The 15,895-nt window shown below is 42.1% G+C and overlaps 1 protein-coding gene and 1 long non-coding RNA gene across 12 annotated transcripts in view; one reads left to right on the forward strand and one right to left on the reverse strand.

Annotated features, from left to right (window-relative positions):
* On the reverse strand, window positions 1-10,277 carry LOC139075497 (uncharacterized). The gene is made up of 3 exons (XR_011525872.1): window positions 9,903-10,277; window positions 6,835-6,942; window positions 1-1,239 (listed from the first exon to the last, which is right to left on the reverse strand). It is a non-coding gene; the product is annotated as an uncharacterized lncRNA (long non-coding RNA).
* The window catches only part of FAN1 (FANCD2 and FANCI associated nuclease 1), a 29,705-nt gene continuing 23,739 nt past the window's right edge, over window positions 9,930-15,895 (forward strand). For 7 of the 11 annotated variants that reach the window (XR_011525862.1, XR_011525861.1, XR_011525860.1 and 4 more), the window contains exons 1-3: window positions 9,930-10,395; window positions 10,965-12,383; window positions 13,975-14,115. Coding sequence is in view for 4 of the 11 variants with exons in the window: in XM_070571901.1 (XP_070428002.1) it covers window positions 11,111-12,383; window positions 13,975-14,115 (1,414 nt within the window). In the remaining 7 variants the exon portion in view is untranslated. Of the gene's footprint in view, window positions 10,540-10,759; window positions 12,384-13,974; window positions 14,116-15,895 lie in introns of those variants that run through there. The other 4 variants (XR_011525859.1, XM_070571903.1, XM_008533076.2 and 1 more) reach the window with 2 other exon arrangements.

Genomic DNA, 15,895 nt, shown 5'->3' on the forward strand with positions numbered 1-15,895 from the left:
TTTGTCGTTTTGTTTTATAGTAAAATTTTTGAGAACTTTTCTTTGTGTGGGTGACAGATATTTGAGAATTCCACAGGTTGAAAAGACAAACTCCACACTGTCTTTGGAAAGCCCTGTCTTGCTTTCTCTAGGTGTGAAGCGGGACCTAGTTCTCAAGGCCCTTCCCACAGTGTGCTCTCACTGGGGCCGATGTGAAGGCCAGTGGGCTTGATTTTCTTCTCTCACTCCCCTGTCATCTTTCACAAAACAGTGAGATTTGAGGCCTTACATCCTTCCCCTTGGGAAATGATCTGATGTCACCTGAGCACAGCTTCACTTAGGCTGTAGAGCACTGTCCAGTCAGGTACATGGAGGACAGGTGTGATCCTGATGTGATAGGAGGTGAACACAGCTAGGAAGGTAGACTGACAATCTGTGGAGGATCTTCCAGGATCCCCAGGTGCTCTTTGGTTCAACCTCCCCTTCCAGGGAAAACTGCCTTTTGTCTGACAGGATGTCATATTGTGCTTTGATGGAAATGCCTTAAGCCTTCCTCCAGATGGGTAGAAAATGAGAACTGAGCTTCAGTTGAAGCAATAGGACAAGCCCTTATGGGTTTTCATCTACAGAGGACAATACACTGGTCAAGAGGAGCCCTTGGAGGTTTGCACCCTGCATTGCTGCTTACTAATTCAGAAGCTGGCCACCTGGGGTAGACCCGGCCTGAACTGGGCCCCAGTCAGTACTGAGTGGTGATTTGTTGCGAGTTGTATTCAGGTGGAGTTCTCTTCACTGGTGTGCCTTTGTCTTCTAACAGTTTGAGTAACCCCCTGATCTCTAACCTTAGGGGAAAGGTCTTTTTTTTGGTGGTGATTTGAGTATTATATGCCCCTAGCAGTTCCTATTTTCTCTTTAAATTCAATTTGCCAGTCCCATCTCACTGCTAGCTTAGTTCTCTTTCCCTTGTTTGTTTCTTTCATAATAATTTGTTGGGATCAGGATGTTTGACCCTGGAGTGATGATTCATTTTATTTGTACAAGGGCAGTTTGATCATTGCAGAGTTAAAATCACTTTTATCAGGGGCCGGCCCCTTGGCCCAGTGGTTAAGTTCACGTGCTCTGCTTCGGCGACCCAGGGTTTCGCTGGTTCGGATCCTGGGCGCAGACGTGGCACCACTCGTCAGGTCATCTTGAGGCGGCATCCCATATAGCACAACCAGAGGCACTCACAACTAGAATATACAACTAGGTACCAGGGGGCTTAGGGGAGAAGAAGAAGAAGAAAAAAAAAAGATTGGTTACAGATGGTACACAGGTGCCAATCTTTAAAAAAAAAGTCACTTTTATCTTCCCTTTTTTCCCTCACATCTAGGTGAGATGTATCAGTTCATTCACTTTTTAAAGATAATATTTGATACATTCTGAAGGTTATATTTGTTTTAAATACTTGCTTTGTGCCAGGCACAGTTCTAAGAACCAAGGATATAATGGAGCAAAACATAACAATTCCTACACTTATGAAGTGTGCATTCTGGTGGAATATGTACACACTTTTTCTATATAAATTAGAAGCATAATATAGTATCTGTGAAACCACCTTTTACCTAAAGCACAAACCAATATATGCTCTTCTCCATCTGCTTCACTTGCCTATGTACAGAGGGAACCATGGTTCTGCATTGGTTTTACCATTCCTTCACATTTATATATATTTTACTCCATATGCATGTATCCCTAGTAATGTATTGTTTAATTTTGCTAGTACTTGAATTTTATGAAAACAGTACTATATGTACTCATCTATGGCTTGCTTCTTCACTGTTGATTTCCCTCAAATTCATCCATAATGCTGTTTGTTCATTTTCACTGCTGCATAATACTTGATGCATGTACTACAGTTTTATTTACCTATTCTCTTTAAGACATTTATTTCCAGTTTTACGCTATTGAATAATGCCTTTTGAACATCTTCTTCCCACACAGTGCTAGTCTACACTCTAGTCTTTAATGTACTTTAGAGTAGAATTGGTAGGTAGAGTCCAAAAGATAATGCCAAGTTGTTTTTCAAAGTAGTTTTACAAATTTGCACTTAATCATATCTTTGTCAGCACTTGGTATTGGCAGGATTAAAAAATTCTGTAACCACAGAATAATTACCAAAATGAGGAAATTTACCATTGATATAATGCTATTAATCCACAGGCCATACTCAAATTGGTCAGTTGTCCCAATAATATCCTTTATAGCTCTTTTCCCTGGTGCAGGATCCTTCCAAGATCACTCATTGTATTTGACTGTCATGTCTCTCTAGCTTCCAGTAATCCAGAACAGCCCTGAGCCTACCTTTGTCTGTCTTTACTGTAACCTTTTTGAAGTATACAGGCCAGTTATTTTATAGAATGTCCCTCAAAATTGGATTTATCTGTTTTCTCAAGATTAGATTCAGGTGATGCAATTTTGGCAGGAACACCAAAGCACTGGTGTGTCTTCAGTACTGCATATACAGAGGTTCAGGATAGCAGTTTGTACCAACGAAGCTGGTGAGGAAAAGCAGCAGTTTGACAACTACCACGTCTCCCCACTATACTTTTCCTTTTTAATTAGTAAGTAATTTGTGAGGGAGATACTTTGATGCTGTAAATATCCTGTTCCTTACCAAACTTTCACTCAAAACTTTTAGCATCTATTGATGATTTTCTCACTCGATCATTTCTTCTATGTCTATTAATTGACATTCTACTGTAAGGAAGAGCTTTCCCTTCTCATTCATTTTTATCAGTATAGACTCAGATTTTTATATTATTCAATGCTTTATAATCCTTTCTTATCATTTTGATGCTCTAGTTGTGCCTGACTTGTCAAATGGAAGGCCCTTCCATCAATGTATCAAATTAACATGTACATCTTAAATTCACAGTGTTATATATCAAATATATTTCAATTTAAAAAACCGATTCCTGAGTTCTGATGTATCCCCATCACTCTTTTGAGCATTTCTTTATTTTCTGGTGCTACAAAATATTCCTTAAGTAAATATTCCTTAAGTAAAGGCTTATCCTTTACTTTCCCTGACATCAACCATTTTTCCAAAGAACCTGGTTCCTCTTAGTGGAGAATGGTATTTCCAAACAAAGATCTAGGTGCTAGGTGCGCTCATTGCTACTACTGCTTCTAGGCCCACTCAACAGACAGGAAATTGTGGTTTTGTGTGTGTGTGAGTGTGTGTGTGTTTGTGTGTGATGTATTCCATGCATGACTTGATACTGCTACCTCCAGTTCAAATCCAATACCACTGCAGGTTATATTCCAGTTTTCACTCTTTCCATATTTGTAATGCGTTTTCCAACAGTGAGAAATCTTACTTTCGTTATCTTCAATATATTTATTCATTTGCTCAAGCCTAGAATATACAAGTATTTTCAGAGTTATTAAACTTATACCACTGGGAAAAGGAAAAAATATGCATTCTACCATTGTTGAATGTAATGTTCTGTATTTCAATTAGTTCAAAGCTTTAATAGTTTTGTTCAGTTATCTTTATTGATTTTCTTTGGTTTAGTTCTATGAATTAGGGAAGGATGTTAAAATCTCTAACTAGGATTGTGGATTTGTCTGTTTCTTTAATTTTGTCAGTTTCTGCTTCCTGTATTTTGAAGCCCTTTTATTAGGTATATATGCATTTATGATTTTTATGTCTTCCTCATGAATTGACCCTTTTGACTTTATAACATGACCTCTTTTTCTCTGGTAGTACTCTGTCTTGAAGTCTACTTTCAATATGATGATACAGCTCTTTTGATCTGTGTTTGAATAATATGTTTTTTTCCATTCTCTTACTTTCAAATTGCATCTGTCTCTTATATATGTCACGAAGTTAGGGATTGCTTTTTAAGTCTAATCTAATGAGATCTGTCTTTTAATTGGAGTATTTAGTCCATGCACATTTCATGTAGTTATTGGTTTGGTTGTATGTGGTTTTACCAGTTTGCTATTTATTTTCTCTTCTTCCCTTCTAATTTTATTTCTCTGTTCCTTTTTTCCTACTTTGTAATCAAATAAAGTTAATAAAATATGTTAATATTCTATTTGAATTTCTCTATTAATTCATTAGCTCTACCTCTTTGCATTAATTTGTAGTTGTTTAGGAATTACAATGTGCATCCTTAACTTATCACAGTCTACTTAGAGTTAATATTTTATCACTTCATATAAAATATGAGACCTTGGCAGCAATATAGTTACATTTACACTCCCATCCTCTTTGCTTTGTTGTCATATATAATTCATCTACATGTTATAAACCCTACCATACGTTATTATTTTTGCTACTACCCTCCAGTGTCTGCCTGCTTTTGGTTATTCAAATAGACGTATTTTTAAACATTATTTTTATATTCCTTATAATTTGTTTAAAACTGTAGCCAAACATTTGTTTATATAATTTTATATTGCTTATAATTTACACATTGTTTATACTTGTTATTGGCAAGATTTTTAGCCCAATGAAATACAAGCTACATTGGTCATTTACTAGAAATGGAAATAGCCATGACTAGAAGCCTCTTAATTTAACTACAGTCATGTTTATCCATCTCTTATATTATGGTTAGCACTTCTTATCTCATTTCAGGAATCCTATAACACCCTCAAGATAATAAAATTACTCTCCTATATTTTCTTCTAGAAGTTTTGATGTTTTGCTTTTCACGTTTGTTACTTTAATACTTCTAGCCTTAATCTTTGTATTTGGTATGAGAGAGGGACCCAATTTCATTTTTCCACGTAGGTAACCAGTTCTTAAAAGCCATTTATTGGATAGACTAGCCAGATTTTCCTCAGTGCACTGTACCATTTACTGTGTTGGGTACTGGATTCATTGCATTCCCATAATAGTGTTGGATTTTGTTCTGCTGTGCAGTTCCATTACTTGGAATTGGTCGTATGCTTTTGAGACTTGCTTTTAGCTTAATTATGGTGAGTGCAGGGCAGAATTTAGTCTAGGGCTCTGTGAGTTGGTCTGCCTATTTTTTCTCTGGCTGTTCTCTCTCTAGCTCTAAGTCTATGTAGATCATTATTCAGCCAAAGTCTCAAGGGGCCCTGCCCTGTAGATCTCTGGAGCCCTGGAGAGGTGCAGCTTCCTCCTCTCAGGGATTCTGCCCCACAAACTCCAGCCGCTTTGGCTTCCCTGAATTCTAGTCTCTCTCTAAACTCAGCAAGACCCTGTGCTGTGGCCTGGAAGCTGCCTCCAAACGGTGAGCTTGTACAATCATTGGGTTTGCGTGTTTCCCCTCTCTCAGGGACCACAATCCTGCACTGCCTCTTTCAAATATCTGAAAACCATTATTTCATAATATTTTGTCTGGTCTTCTAGTTGTTTAAAGCCGGAGGTTAACTTTGGTTCCTTTTACTCTGGCCTATCTGGAAGCAGAAGTCTGCCTATTTTATGAATTTAAAATATTATTTTGAAACTGGGAACATAAGTAAGATTCACCATACCAGGAAAAGATTGTATGGCCTAAAATGTCTGCTAATCCCTACAACTAAGAAAAACCAGAATCTCTCCCAAGGACATTGCTTCTTGAACAGCTTTTTCAAATGGTGGCTCGTTTTTCCCCCCCAGTCTTCACTTGGCCTGGAGACGGATAGATTAGTTACCCTTGCTTCTCATTGCCACTTCAGGCCACTCTCTCTGCCTCTCTAAACCCCTCCACTCCCATCTTTGAATCTCAAGTCATTAGGTCATTGCTAGCTCTCTTGTTACAGTCATTTACCGACCACTTCCTTGTCCTCCCGCCAGCACAATCACTTCTTCTCATTCCTTGCACAGTCACTCTCTAAACTAGTCCTGTCTTAATTCTTGATGATTTCAGTATTCATCTACAGGATCCTTCCCTCTATCCTGGCTTCTCAGTTCCCTGACCACCTCTTCATTGATCTTGTCCTGCACCCCATTTCAGCTATACACATGCGTGATCTTACATTAGTTTAATGTGATTCCTATAACTGCACCTCCCCCATTATCCTAATTCCAAACATCCCGCTCTCTGACCATCACCTCCTATCCCACTGGCTCTCTCACTCTCAAATCCCAGTTGAGCGATCCTTTAACCCATCTGGGTCATCCAGTCCCCTGATCCAACCATCTGTTCATTGTCCCTTGTCCACAATCGCCTGCATGTTTGCACTCCATCCTTAGCCATCATTTTAATTCTTTCTTTGTATAAACACTCAACTCTCTTGCTTTCCCTTGCTGCTTCATACTTATTTGGTAAAAAACCCAACTATGATTAAATCTACCTTTGTACCTCTCTCTGTCTGCACTTGTGTGGCTAAATGTGGCTCAAGAAAAACATGCAACTCTCTTGCTAGATCTCACTTTAAATTCATGATCACTAACTTCGGGTGGGTCCTCAATGCTGTTGGCAGTCATTTTCTCTTTCCTTTGCCCTTTCCCTCTGCCACACTCCTAAATGACCACTCCATATCTTTCCCCTTTTCCTAAAATCTCCAAACACTCTGCTCCTCTTGACTCTTGGCAGATGACTTTGAGAAAACAGAAGTAATCAGAGAACTTCCTCAAGTTCTCTGCTCTATATCTGCCCATCCTACCACCACTGGTGGCCACACTTTGCCTCCTGTTACTATGGATGAACTCTTAATTAAGGCCAGCCCCTTGTGAACTGTATCCTGTCCTCTCACCGACCTAAGAACACTCCTCCAGCAAGTCTCCTTTCTCTCTCCTGCTTCATCAAATTTTCACTCTCCTTGATCATTCGTATCAGTATATAAACATATTATTTTTTCCATCTTAAATAAACACTCTTAACCCCAATTCCCCCTTGAGCTCTGCCCTACCTCTCTGCTCTCCTTCACTGCAAAACCTCTTGAAAGAGTTGTCTGTAATTCCTGTTGTTGAAGAGGAAAAACTTTTCCTCTACCCTCTTAGTTTTAGTTCCTGGGGGCCTGTGAATTAAACCAACAAAAGACAGATTAACAGGAAAATTATTTGTATACATTATGAGAGCTTACAAAAGAATTGCAAGAATTGATAAATGATTCAAGTTAGAGGTTTATAAATCTAACTTAATAGAGAAAAAGAGCTGGGGGAGAAAAGGTCTTTGGGAAAGAGCAAATGGGTTTCTAGAAGAACAAATGGGAGATAAAAAAGTTTGTGATGTTTGTTCACATAGGTGCAAGTGGTCTTTCCGTCCTCATGGTCCTAAAATTCCCCCAGAGAGGGAAGTTATGGTAGGTTTACTCTTGGTCTCCTTCCCTAATGAAAGCCACCCCAAAGAGGGAATTTATGGCAGCATCATTTCCCAAAAGCTTCTGCTTTTAGTCATATAAGGGAAGCTACAAGAAGGCTTCTTTTTGCATCTGTTGAATTCCAAATGTCTTTAGCTTAAAGTAATCTTCATGCCAACACTGGGGTTCTGAATGGGTTATCTCCAATCCCTGTCTCCCCATTCTTTCCTGAATTCTCTTCAGTCATCCCACCATTCCACAACAGTGGCTTTTGTCAGTTACCAAATGCCTTCCACATTGCTAGGTCTAATGGCTGCTCTCAGTCCTCTTCTTACTTCCCTTCTAGCTGCATCTGACACCCCCCTAATCCTCAACACATTTTATTCACCTGGTTTTCTGGATGCCAACTCTCTGTTTCCCTCCTTCCTCGCTGCTAACTTCTCATACTCCTTTGCTGGCTCACCCTCATCTCCCTCTTCTCTCTTTATTGCACTGTTCAGTCTTCTGACCATTTGATTATCTTACAGGCACACCTTGGTGCCATATAAAGCCTGTACCATATAAACCCTGATGACTCCCAAATTTCTATTTCCTGACCTGATTTAATAAATAAATTCAAGTGTCTTTTCATCCACAAGAATGTCTTATTGGCATTTCAAACGTACACGTTGCTGTGGTCTGAATGTTTATGTCCTTCCCAAATTTGTTGAAATCCTTATGACTACTGTGATGGTATTAGGAGGCGGAGCCTTGGAGAGGTGGTTAGGTCATGAGAGTGGAGCCCTCATGAATGGGATTAGTACCCTTATGAAACAGACACCACAGGGCTCCCTAGCCCCTCCCACCATGTGAGGATACAGTGAGAAGTCTGGGGTCCAGAAGAAGGCCTTCGTCCACCATGCTGGCACCCTGATCTTTGGCTTTCGGCTTCCAGAACAGTGAGAAATAAATTTCTGTTGTTCATAAGCCACCCAGTCTGTGGTATTTTGTTAGAGCAGCCTGGATGGACTAAGACAGATGTCTGAACTCTTGCTCTTTCCCCTCCATCCTTCCAGTTGATAGGCCAAAGACTTAAGAGTAGCCTTTGAGTTTTGTCCTCCTCTCATACCTTACATCCTTTAACATGAACAAAATCTGTCAGTTATACCTTCTAAATGTATCCAGAATCTGACTACTTCTTATCAACTGCAGTGCTAGCACTTTGACCCAAGCCACCATCATCTCTCCTTGGATTACTTCATTAGCCTTCTGTTTTCCCTGCTCCCATTCTTTCACCCTTTGCCCTCCCCTCATCATCCATGTTTAACACAACAGGCAGAGTGGTCCCTCCACATCACTCTAAGTAAATGCTAAAATCCATATAATGACCTGAATGGCCTTATATGAGGTGTGAGCAAACTATAGGCAGAGGCCAAATCTGGTCAGCTGACTATACTTGTAAATAAAGTTTTACTGGAATACAGCCACACTCATTTGCTACATATTGTCTACGGCTGCTTTCACATTATAACAGCAGAGTGTGAAGAGGAGAGTGTGACCAGAGACCCTATGGCCAGCATAGCCTAAAATATTTACTTCCTGGCCCTCTACGGAAAAAGTTTGCCTCCTGCTCCCCCCCACCGCAATCTGCTCTCTGCCACTTCTCTCACTCTCCTTCTGCTCCAGGCTTTGTGGTTTTCTCGGTGTTCAGACTTGCTAGGCAAGCTTCTGCCTCAGGATGCACTCTCTGCTGCTGTTTCTTCTGCCTACAATCCTCTTCTCTCAAATACCCACTGCTCTCAAACATGTAATCTCTTAAATATCCACTCCTTTAAGTCTGCTCAAATGTTATCTTTTCAGTGAAGCCCCTTTCCTTACCACTCCTTGAAATTGTAATCCCTCTTCCCACCCTCACCGTGATGTTCCTGGCTTTATTTCTCTTCAAAGTACTCATCTTTTCATTGTCTACCTAATTGATTTCTTTTTTTTCCATATCTTCTTCCATCAGAATGTATTTTCCATGAAGGCAGAGATTCCACCTGCCCCCGCACCCCACGCCCTCCCCACATCCCCCCCCCAACCCCGCATTCTTCATTCTGTTCACTGCGGTATCTTCAGCACCAAGAACATGGCGTGGCACAGGTAGGCACTTGACACGTATTCGTTGATGAATTCCCTATTCACATCCCTTTTCTCTTTGAGTTGGTTTACTCATGCATTCATTCGACACATATCTGTGGAGTAATTACACATGCTGGCCACTGTTGCAGGCGGTGGGAAAGAGCAAAGACGCAGCCCCTGCACTCAGAAAGCTTACGTTCTGGGTCACTAAGGGGGATGCTGGAACCTGCTGGTATCAGCACTCAAGAGCTGACTGATAAACTTTCAGTAATTTTTCCGTTGTTAGGGACCAGCCCCGTGGCCGTGTGGTTAAGTTCGCGCGTTCTGCTTCGGTGGCCCAGGGTTCCAATCCTGGGCGCGGACATGGCATCTCTCATTAGGCCACGTTGAGGCGGTGTCCCACATGCCATAACTAGAAGGACCCACAACTAAAATATACAACTATGTACTGGATTTGGTGAGATTTGGGGAGAAAAAAAAGCAGGAAGAAAAAAAAACATAGCCATTATTATAAATTAAATTATATAACCTCACAATTAAACTATTAAAAACAAAAGGAATGAATACTCCAAACTCACCACTCCCTAATTACTTGGCTACATTTTATTATTCCTGTGCTCTTGCGGTTATTTACGTCTATTGTATCAAGGCGGCGAACAGCACATCTTTTGGAAAACCCGGCCGGCGCTGAGCCGCCCTCCTTGCTGACTCGCTGGCACTGGTTAAGTAGCGTCCATGCCTGCGTCTTCTCCCGGGAGGCCGCTTCCCTTCGACAGTGAATGCTAATACTCCCCCGACAAGCAACCTTCCCACCGCCTGGGGAACCGAGGTTCCCTCCGAGTGCACGTGTAGGGGCGCCCCGGGCGGTCAGCCTTCTCCAGGCGTGAAGGCAAGGAGGTGCACGAGCCTCTCGCAAGGACACGGCCAGCCGCGGCCACCGTAGATGGAAGGACAGCCTTTCACATGGACGGGGGAGGAGATCGATCACTCGAGCCTCCACTTGCCGAGCCTGTGCGAGCCGAGACGCGGGGATCGGCTGGGAATGCCTGGGCGCGCGGAGCCTGGTGGGAGGTGCGTGGCGGCGGGCTGGGGTCGCGGGCGGGCTGGGGTCGCGGGCGCGGCTGGCCGGGCTGGGGAGCTGTGGGAGGAGGGCGGCAGGGCGGGTAGCTGGGCGGGCGACCGGGCTCGGTGGCGGAGCCTCGCAGCCCATTCCAGGTGCGCGGCCGCGGTGGCCGAAGCTGCAGCGCGGGCTCCAGGCGTGTTCACAGATGCTCCCGAGCTGGGGCGTTTCTCCGCAGGCCTGTGAGGCAGGAGTGACCCTAGGGGTTGCGCAGAAAGGCATTTGCTCCCCCGCAAAAGTTAATGATGCAGTGGTTTTAAAAGGAATGTGGAATAGTGAAGTTTTCCCTTTTTAAAAATTGGTAATTTTAGATCTTAAAGAGAGGTCTTAGAGATCATCCCTACGAAGTCCAGCGCTGTCATGTTATGGCTAAGTGTCACGCTGAGATAGCGTGTGGAACTCGGAGTGGTTTTTCCTTATCACAGGAGATACTGCTATTGCATGTTTTAGAGCTTACTTTTTTCCCTCTGTTGTTGAATTCATAATAATGTTTTTAATCCACGTGTGTTTTATTTTGTAGGAAGAAGAAATTGTCTAAACAAATAACATGAAGTCCAATAGAATCCCGCTTTTTATTATTTCAAGTCAGGGGAGTAAAAGTAAACCATTGCTATCTTTCCGCAGTGATACCCTGTGTTTTATTACTCGAAACACCCAGTTTTCCTAATGTTCATGATGTCAGAAGGGAAATCTCCTGAGAAAAAAAGACCTCGTAGAAGTTTATCACTCAGCAAACCTAAAAAAAATGAATCTACGAACAACTCTATTATTTCTTTTTTTAACAATGCACCACCTGCTAAACTTGCCTGCCCCATTTGTAGTAAAATGGTGCCAAGATATGACTTAAACCGGCACCTTGATGAAATGTGTGCTGACGATGATGACGGCACTCCAGTTGATCCAGGGCATGTTGGCTTAATGAATTCAAATGCATCCACAGTGGATTTAACCAACATTGCCTTAGAAGATATAATGCCAAAGAAGTTGTCACCATCGAAGACAAATTTAACCCCTGGTCAAAGTGATTCAGCAAAGGTGGGCGTCAAACAGCAGACCAGCCCCTACTTTAAAAGTAATGCTGGCTTGGTGTGCAGAACTCAAGATGAGCTGAGACATCATAATGTGAAAGTAATTCCTTTGGGAAGCCTGTCATCTAAATTGTCCAGAAGATACAGGAAAGCTAAAAGATCAATAGATAAGGATGAAGAATTTGCCGATCAGAGTCCACAGAGCTCCTCATCCACAGTGGTTAGGAGCCTGCTTGATAACTGCTCAGAGATTGAGGACAAGGATCAAATTTTGGAGAACAGTTCTCAAAAGGAAAACATGTTTGCCTCTGATTCTCTTAAGGAACAGAGTAGTCCTGAACATACTGTAGAAGGCGCTACAATAATGGAAGCAGAAAGCCAAAAGGCTACCCACGAATGTGGGATATCAATCCTGACCCCTGCCTTCTCAGATAATGCTCCCCTGTTATTTTCACCAGATTTAACTCCTGGGAATAAATTACAGTCTACTTCAGAGGACAGTCTTGCAAGGCAGGCAAGTTTCAAAGGAGTAGATGGTAAAAGTGTTGAAAACTGTGAGGTAGGTAGTTGTGAAGAGGTAAAAATGACTTCTGCTTCAGAAGCTAAAACACAGTTGTCAGATTGGGAAGCAAAATATTGTTCTACCCAGGATGCTTCTAAATGGAGTAACATCCAAGATCTTCCTCTGGAAGGTGTCAGTGACTTAAAGAATGAAATCACTCACATAATTCCTTTGGAGCAGGGCTCAAGCTGTGACATTCCTGGTAAAACAGTCCCAGCACCACCGAGTCATCCTTACTACCTTCGGAGTTTCCTTGTGGTGCTGAAAGCTGTGTTTGAGAATGAAGATGATAGGATGCTCTTTGATGAAGACGAGAAGGGAATTGTAACTAAATTTTATCAATTATCAGGTATCTTAAACCTGTTTGCTTTCAAGTTTTTGTTTCCCAGTTGCTGTCCTGATTTGGGCGGTGATGTGATGGGCAGTAATCTCATGGCCACAAGGAGTCAGTGTGGTTCTGGGAGTCCTCTGAGAGTATACTCGGGAATCAGAGCCTACGACAAGGTTCATCCAGAGAGGGATATGCATATAGAAGAGACAGGATTTCGTGCCTGATGATGTCTGCTCCTGTAGTATCATTCTTACCAGCTAGACTTTGGTTATAGTAGCTGTTTTTTCTTTATATGTATATTTGATGGTGTTAAACAGCCTTTTTCAGATTAAAAAAACAACAGTGTGACTTAGAAAAGTGTACTTTGCATCTCAAGCATGCAGTTTGGCTTACTATTAAGTTGTTTTGTTGTTTTTGCACACCATTTCCTCAAAAATGAAAGTAAAATACGGAAAAAACAAACCGACCGTGATATGTATTGAGACATATTTTTTCCTCCAACAATATTTCAGGTTCCTGGACTCTGCCTTTTAAAGTCAGGGTGTGGAGGAAATGGAAACTTTCAAGCTAAGTTGGTACATTTAAAAATATTAGTCTATGCCTCAATTCCTTGGCAGCCAGATGTGGCTCTAAGCCGATAGTGCAGGTTTGGAACAACAGCCACCCTTGTTGCCCTGCTAATCCAAAGAGCCATGATGTCTTTATGGAACTGAGTCCCTTCTGAGATGGGGAAAGCTTACTTGGGAGCTACAGTGTCCTCTAGTTATGTGTAGCCAGGTCTGACTCCTCACTAGAGTGAAAAAAGAAATCCTGAACAATCCTATTAATGTTTACGAGAGGGGTTTTTGTTTTAAATTCACAGAGTGGAATCTTACGGTTTTCCTTGTATTACTCTTGAACATGGGAGGATACTTCTCTGGGCACAGTTGCGTAAAGTACCCACACAGTTTCCATCTCTCCTTGTGCTGCCCTCACCAGAACATGGACATGATGATACTGCATTGACTCTTCTATCCAGAGTAGTCACAGATCTTTGGTTGGGTGCTGGTTGCATTCATGCGAGCGTTTGTGTAGTTGTGTAGTTGGTTGTTTGCCTCCGTGCAATTTAACATGGGGAACCTAGTTCTTAGAATTATAAAAATTGTCAGTAATCATTACCAATATTGGAATTTTTTTCATCATTTTTACTGTCATAGAATACCTTATCTTGTTTAGTCTTTCCACCAACTTTGGGAAGGGAGTGTTATTGCCTCCTCACTCCATCCTTTTTCTTTTAACAGAAGAGAAAACAGTCTCAATAAGGTTCAGTGACTTTCACACAATTCAGAAGTGGCGGTGCTTGTCCAGGGCTTTCCATCCTGGATGCTCTTCCTGTCCTTTGATGACAGGCACAGGGGGCAAGGAGACATCCCCATAGGGACTTTCTATTTGAAACAAATTACATCTTCCAAAGTAAGAGAAAGATTTTCTTGGAAGATTAGTTGAGTAATCATATGTGTATTCCTAATAGAATATATTTTACTCACCTCAGTTTTTAAAAGTAAATGATATTTGTATGTTGTTTTTGAGAAGAAAAATAATATTTTTCACTATTTTAACTTTATTGCAGTTAGTGGTCAGAAGTTATATGTAAGACTTTTTCAACGTAAATTCAGCTGGATTAAGATGAATAAATTGGAATATGAAGAGATTGCCTCTGACTTAACACCTGTGATTGGAGAATTGAAGCAAGGAGGCTTTCTTCAGACAGGTATGATTCATTGAAGTAAATGTAAAATGAAAATAAGACATGAAGAATTAAGTTTCTGCAGAGTGATGGTGATATTAGTGTGGTGCCATCTTCTGGTTGGTGTCTGATAAGTAATAATTGGTGTGCGTGTGTGTGTTTTTTAATTGAGTTTTTAATCTTCTTAGGGCAACAAATTATTCATGTGATGTTAAAGCCATTCTTAGCCTGGGTTAAGACTTCTACGGTAGTGGAAGGGTGTTTACTATTGTTTTTTGACTGTCACAGATTTAGGATCATAAAGTCACCTAAGGATGGTTATGTGGATGTGTGCCACAGGAAAAACTCATCTCTCCTCATCTCTCTCCTTCCAGCAAGAACTTGGCTCATCTTATTCAGATTCCTCATCTTTATGATAGAATAAAACTGGTTTCTTTGAAGCTAAAATTGGCTCTAAAAATTTAATCTCCCCCCTCCCCCCAGCCCCATGCACACACATACAGGTCTTCTAGTTTACAAGTTGATTGCCTCAAGAATTGTTCAATTGACTCCAGCCTATGTGAATGTTAGATAACCTTGGTTGTCCTGTCAGTAGCACTCATTAAGTCCCTACCTGCCTTGAGTACAATATTGTACCTGAATCTTAGTTATAAGGAGAATGATAGATGTGAGTCTTGAGTTCAAGTTGCTGACAGTTTAGACTGAAATAAGCAAATGAAGCCAAAGCCAGCTGGTTTGTGTGTGGAAGAGTGTGTAGTGGAGAGCAGTAAGTGAATGAAGTCAGGGTGAATGTGGTGGGCCTGGAGGAGGGGAGACAGGAAAATTGAGGGAGAGGCCTGGAGGCTCACTGACAGTGAGTGATTAGGCAGTGGCACACGGCGCCCTCCGTGGAGCAGTGCTTCCCACATGTCAGTGCCATCAGGGTCACCTGGGAGCTTATGTCCCCACTTGACTCGGAAGATCTGGTGCAAATTCCATAAATCTCCATGTTTAACAGGCATGCCGGGTGACTGCTGCAGGTGAGCCTTGACTTCCGTTAAGTAACCTTCAAGCAACAAACCAGAACGCCCGTGGCTCGCCGTGGCATTCAGTCAAGTCCAAGTTCTGCCCTTGAGCCTTACAGCCCTGTGGGAGCTGGCTCTGGCCATCTCTCTTGCCCACTGTGCTGCGGCCACACAGCTCTCCTCGGGCTCTTCAGCATGCGGAGTGCACTCTCTCAGAGCCATGTGCTTGCTGCACACAGCTTGCCCCTCGTTTCCTTTGGTTCTGCTCTGTAGCCGCAGCAGAGGTTTGCCTGACCACCCTGTGTGGAGTACAGCCAGCCCCCTGCATGTTCACTTTGCCATACTCAGGCTTGGTTTTCTCTGTAGCAGTTGTCACCACCTGACATATATACATGCTCACTTATTTATTATGCTAGGAGGTAAGCTCCATGTAGGCAAGGCCTTCGTTTGTTCATTGTAGTGTGCCCAGGGCTGTAGAACATTACCTGGCATGCGTATACACCCAATAAGTATTTGCTGAATGGAGGACAAAGGCATGGCCTTACACTGTGAATGCCTTCAGGCGGAGACCAGCTAGGTCTGATTCAGCTAATCCTGTGGGTCGAGAATGGTGTCTGGGTCCCATAATAGCATGACATATACTTGTATGCTGAATGAGTGAACCCATGAAAGAGTTCCCAGCCAGAGGCCTGTGGGGAGAGAGGAAAGCTGGTGATCAGTTGACTCTCTGACCTGTTTTGGAAGTTCTTTGATTAGAAAGAGAGTGAATATATCAGTAAGCTCTTAAGGAGGATGCCCAA

This window comes from Equus przewalskii, chromosome 1 (genome assembly GCF_037783145.1).
Source record: "Equus przewalskii isolate Varuska chromosome 1, EquPr2, whole genome shotgun sequence".
NCBI classification, from domain to species: Eukaryota; Metazoa; Chordata; class Mammalia; order Perissodactyla; family Equidae; genus Equus; species Equus przewalskii.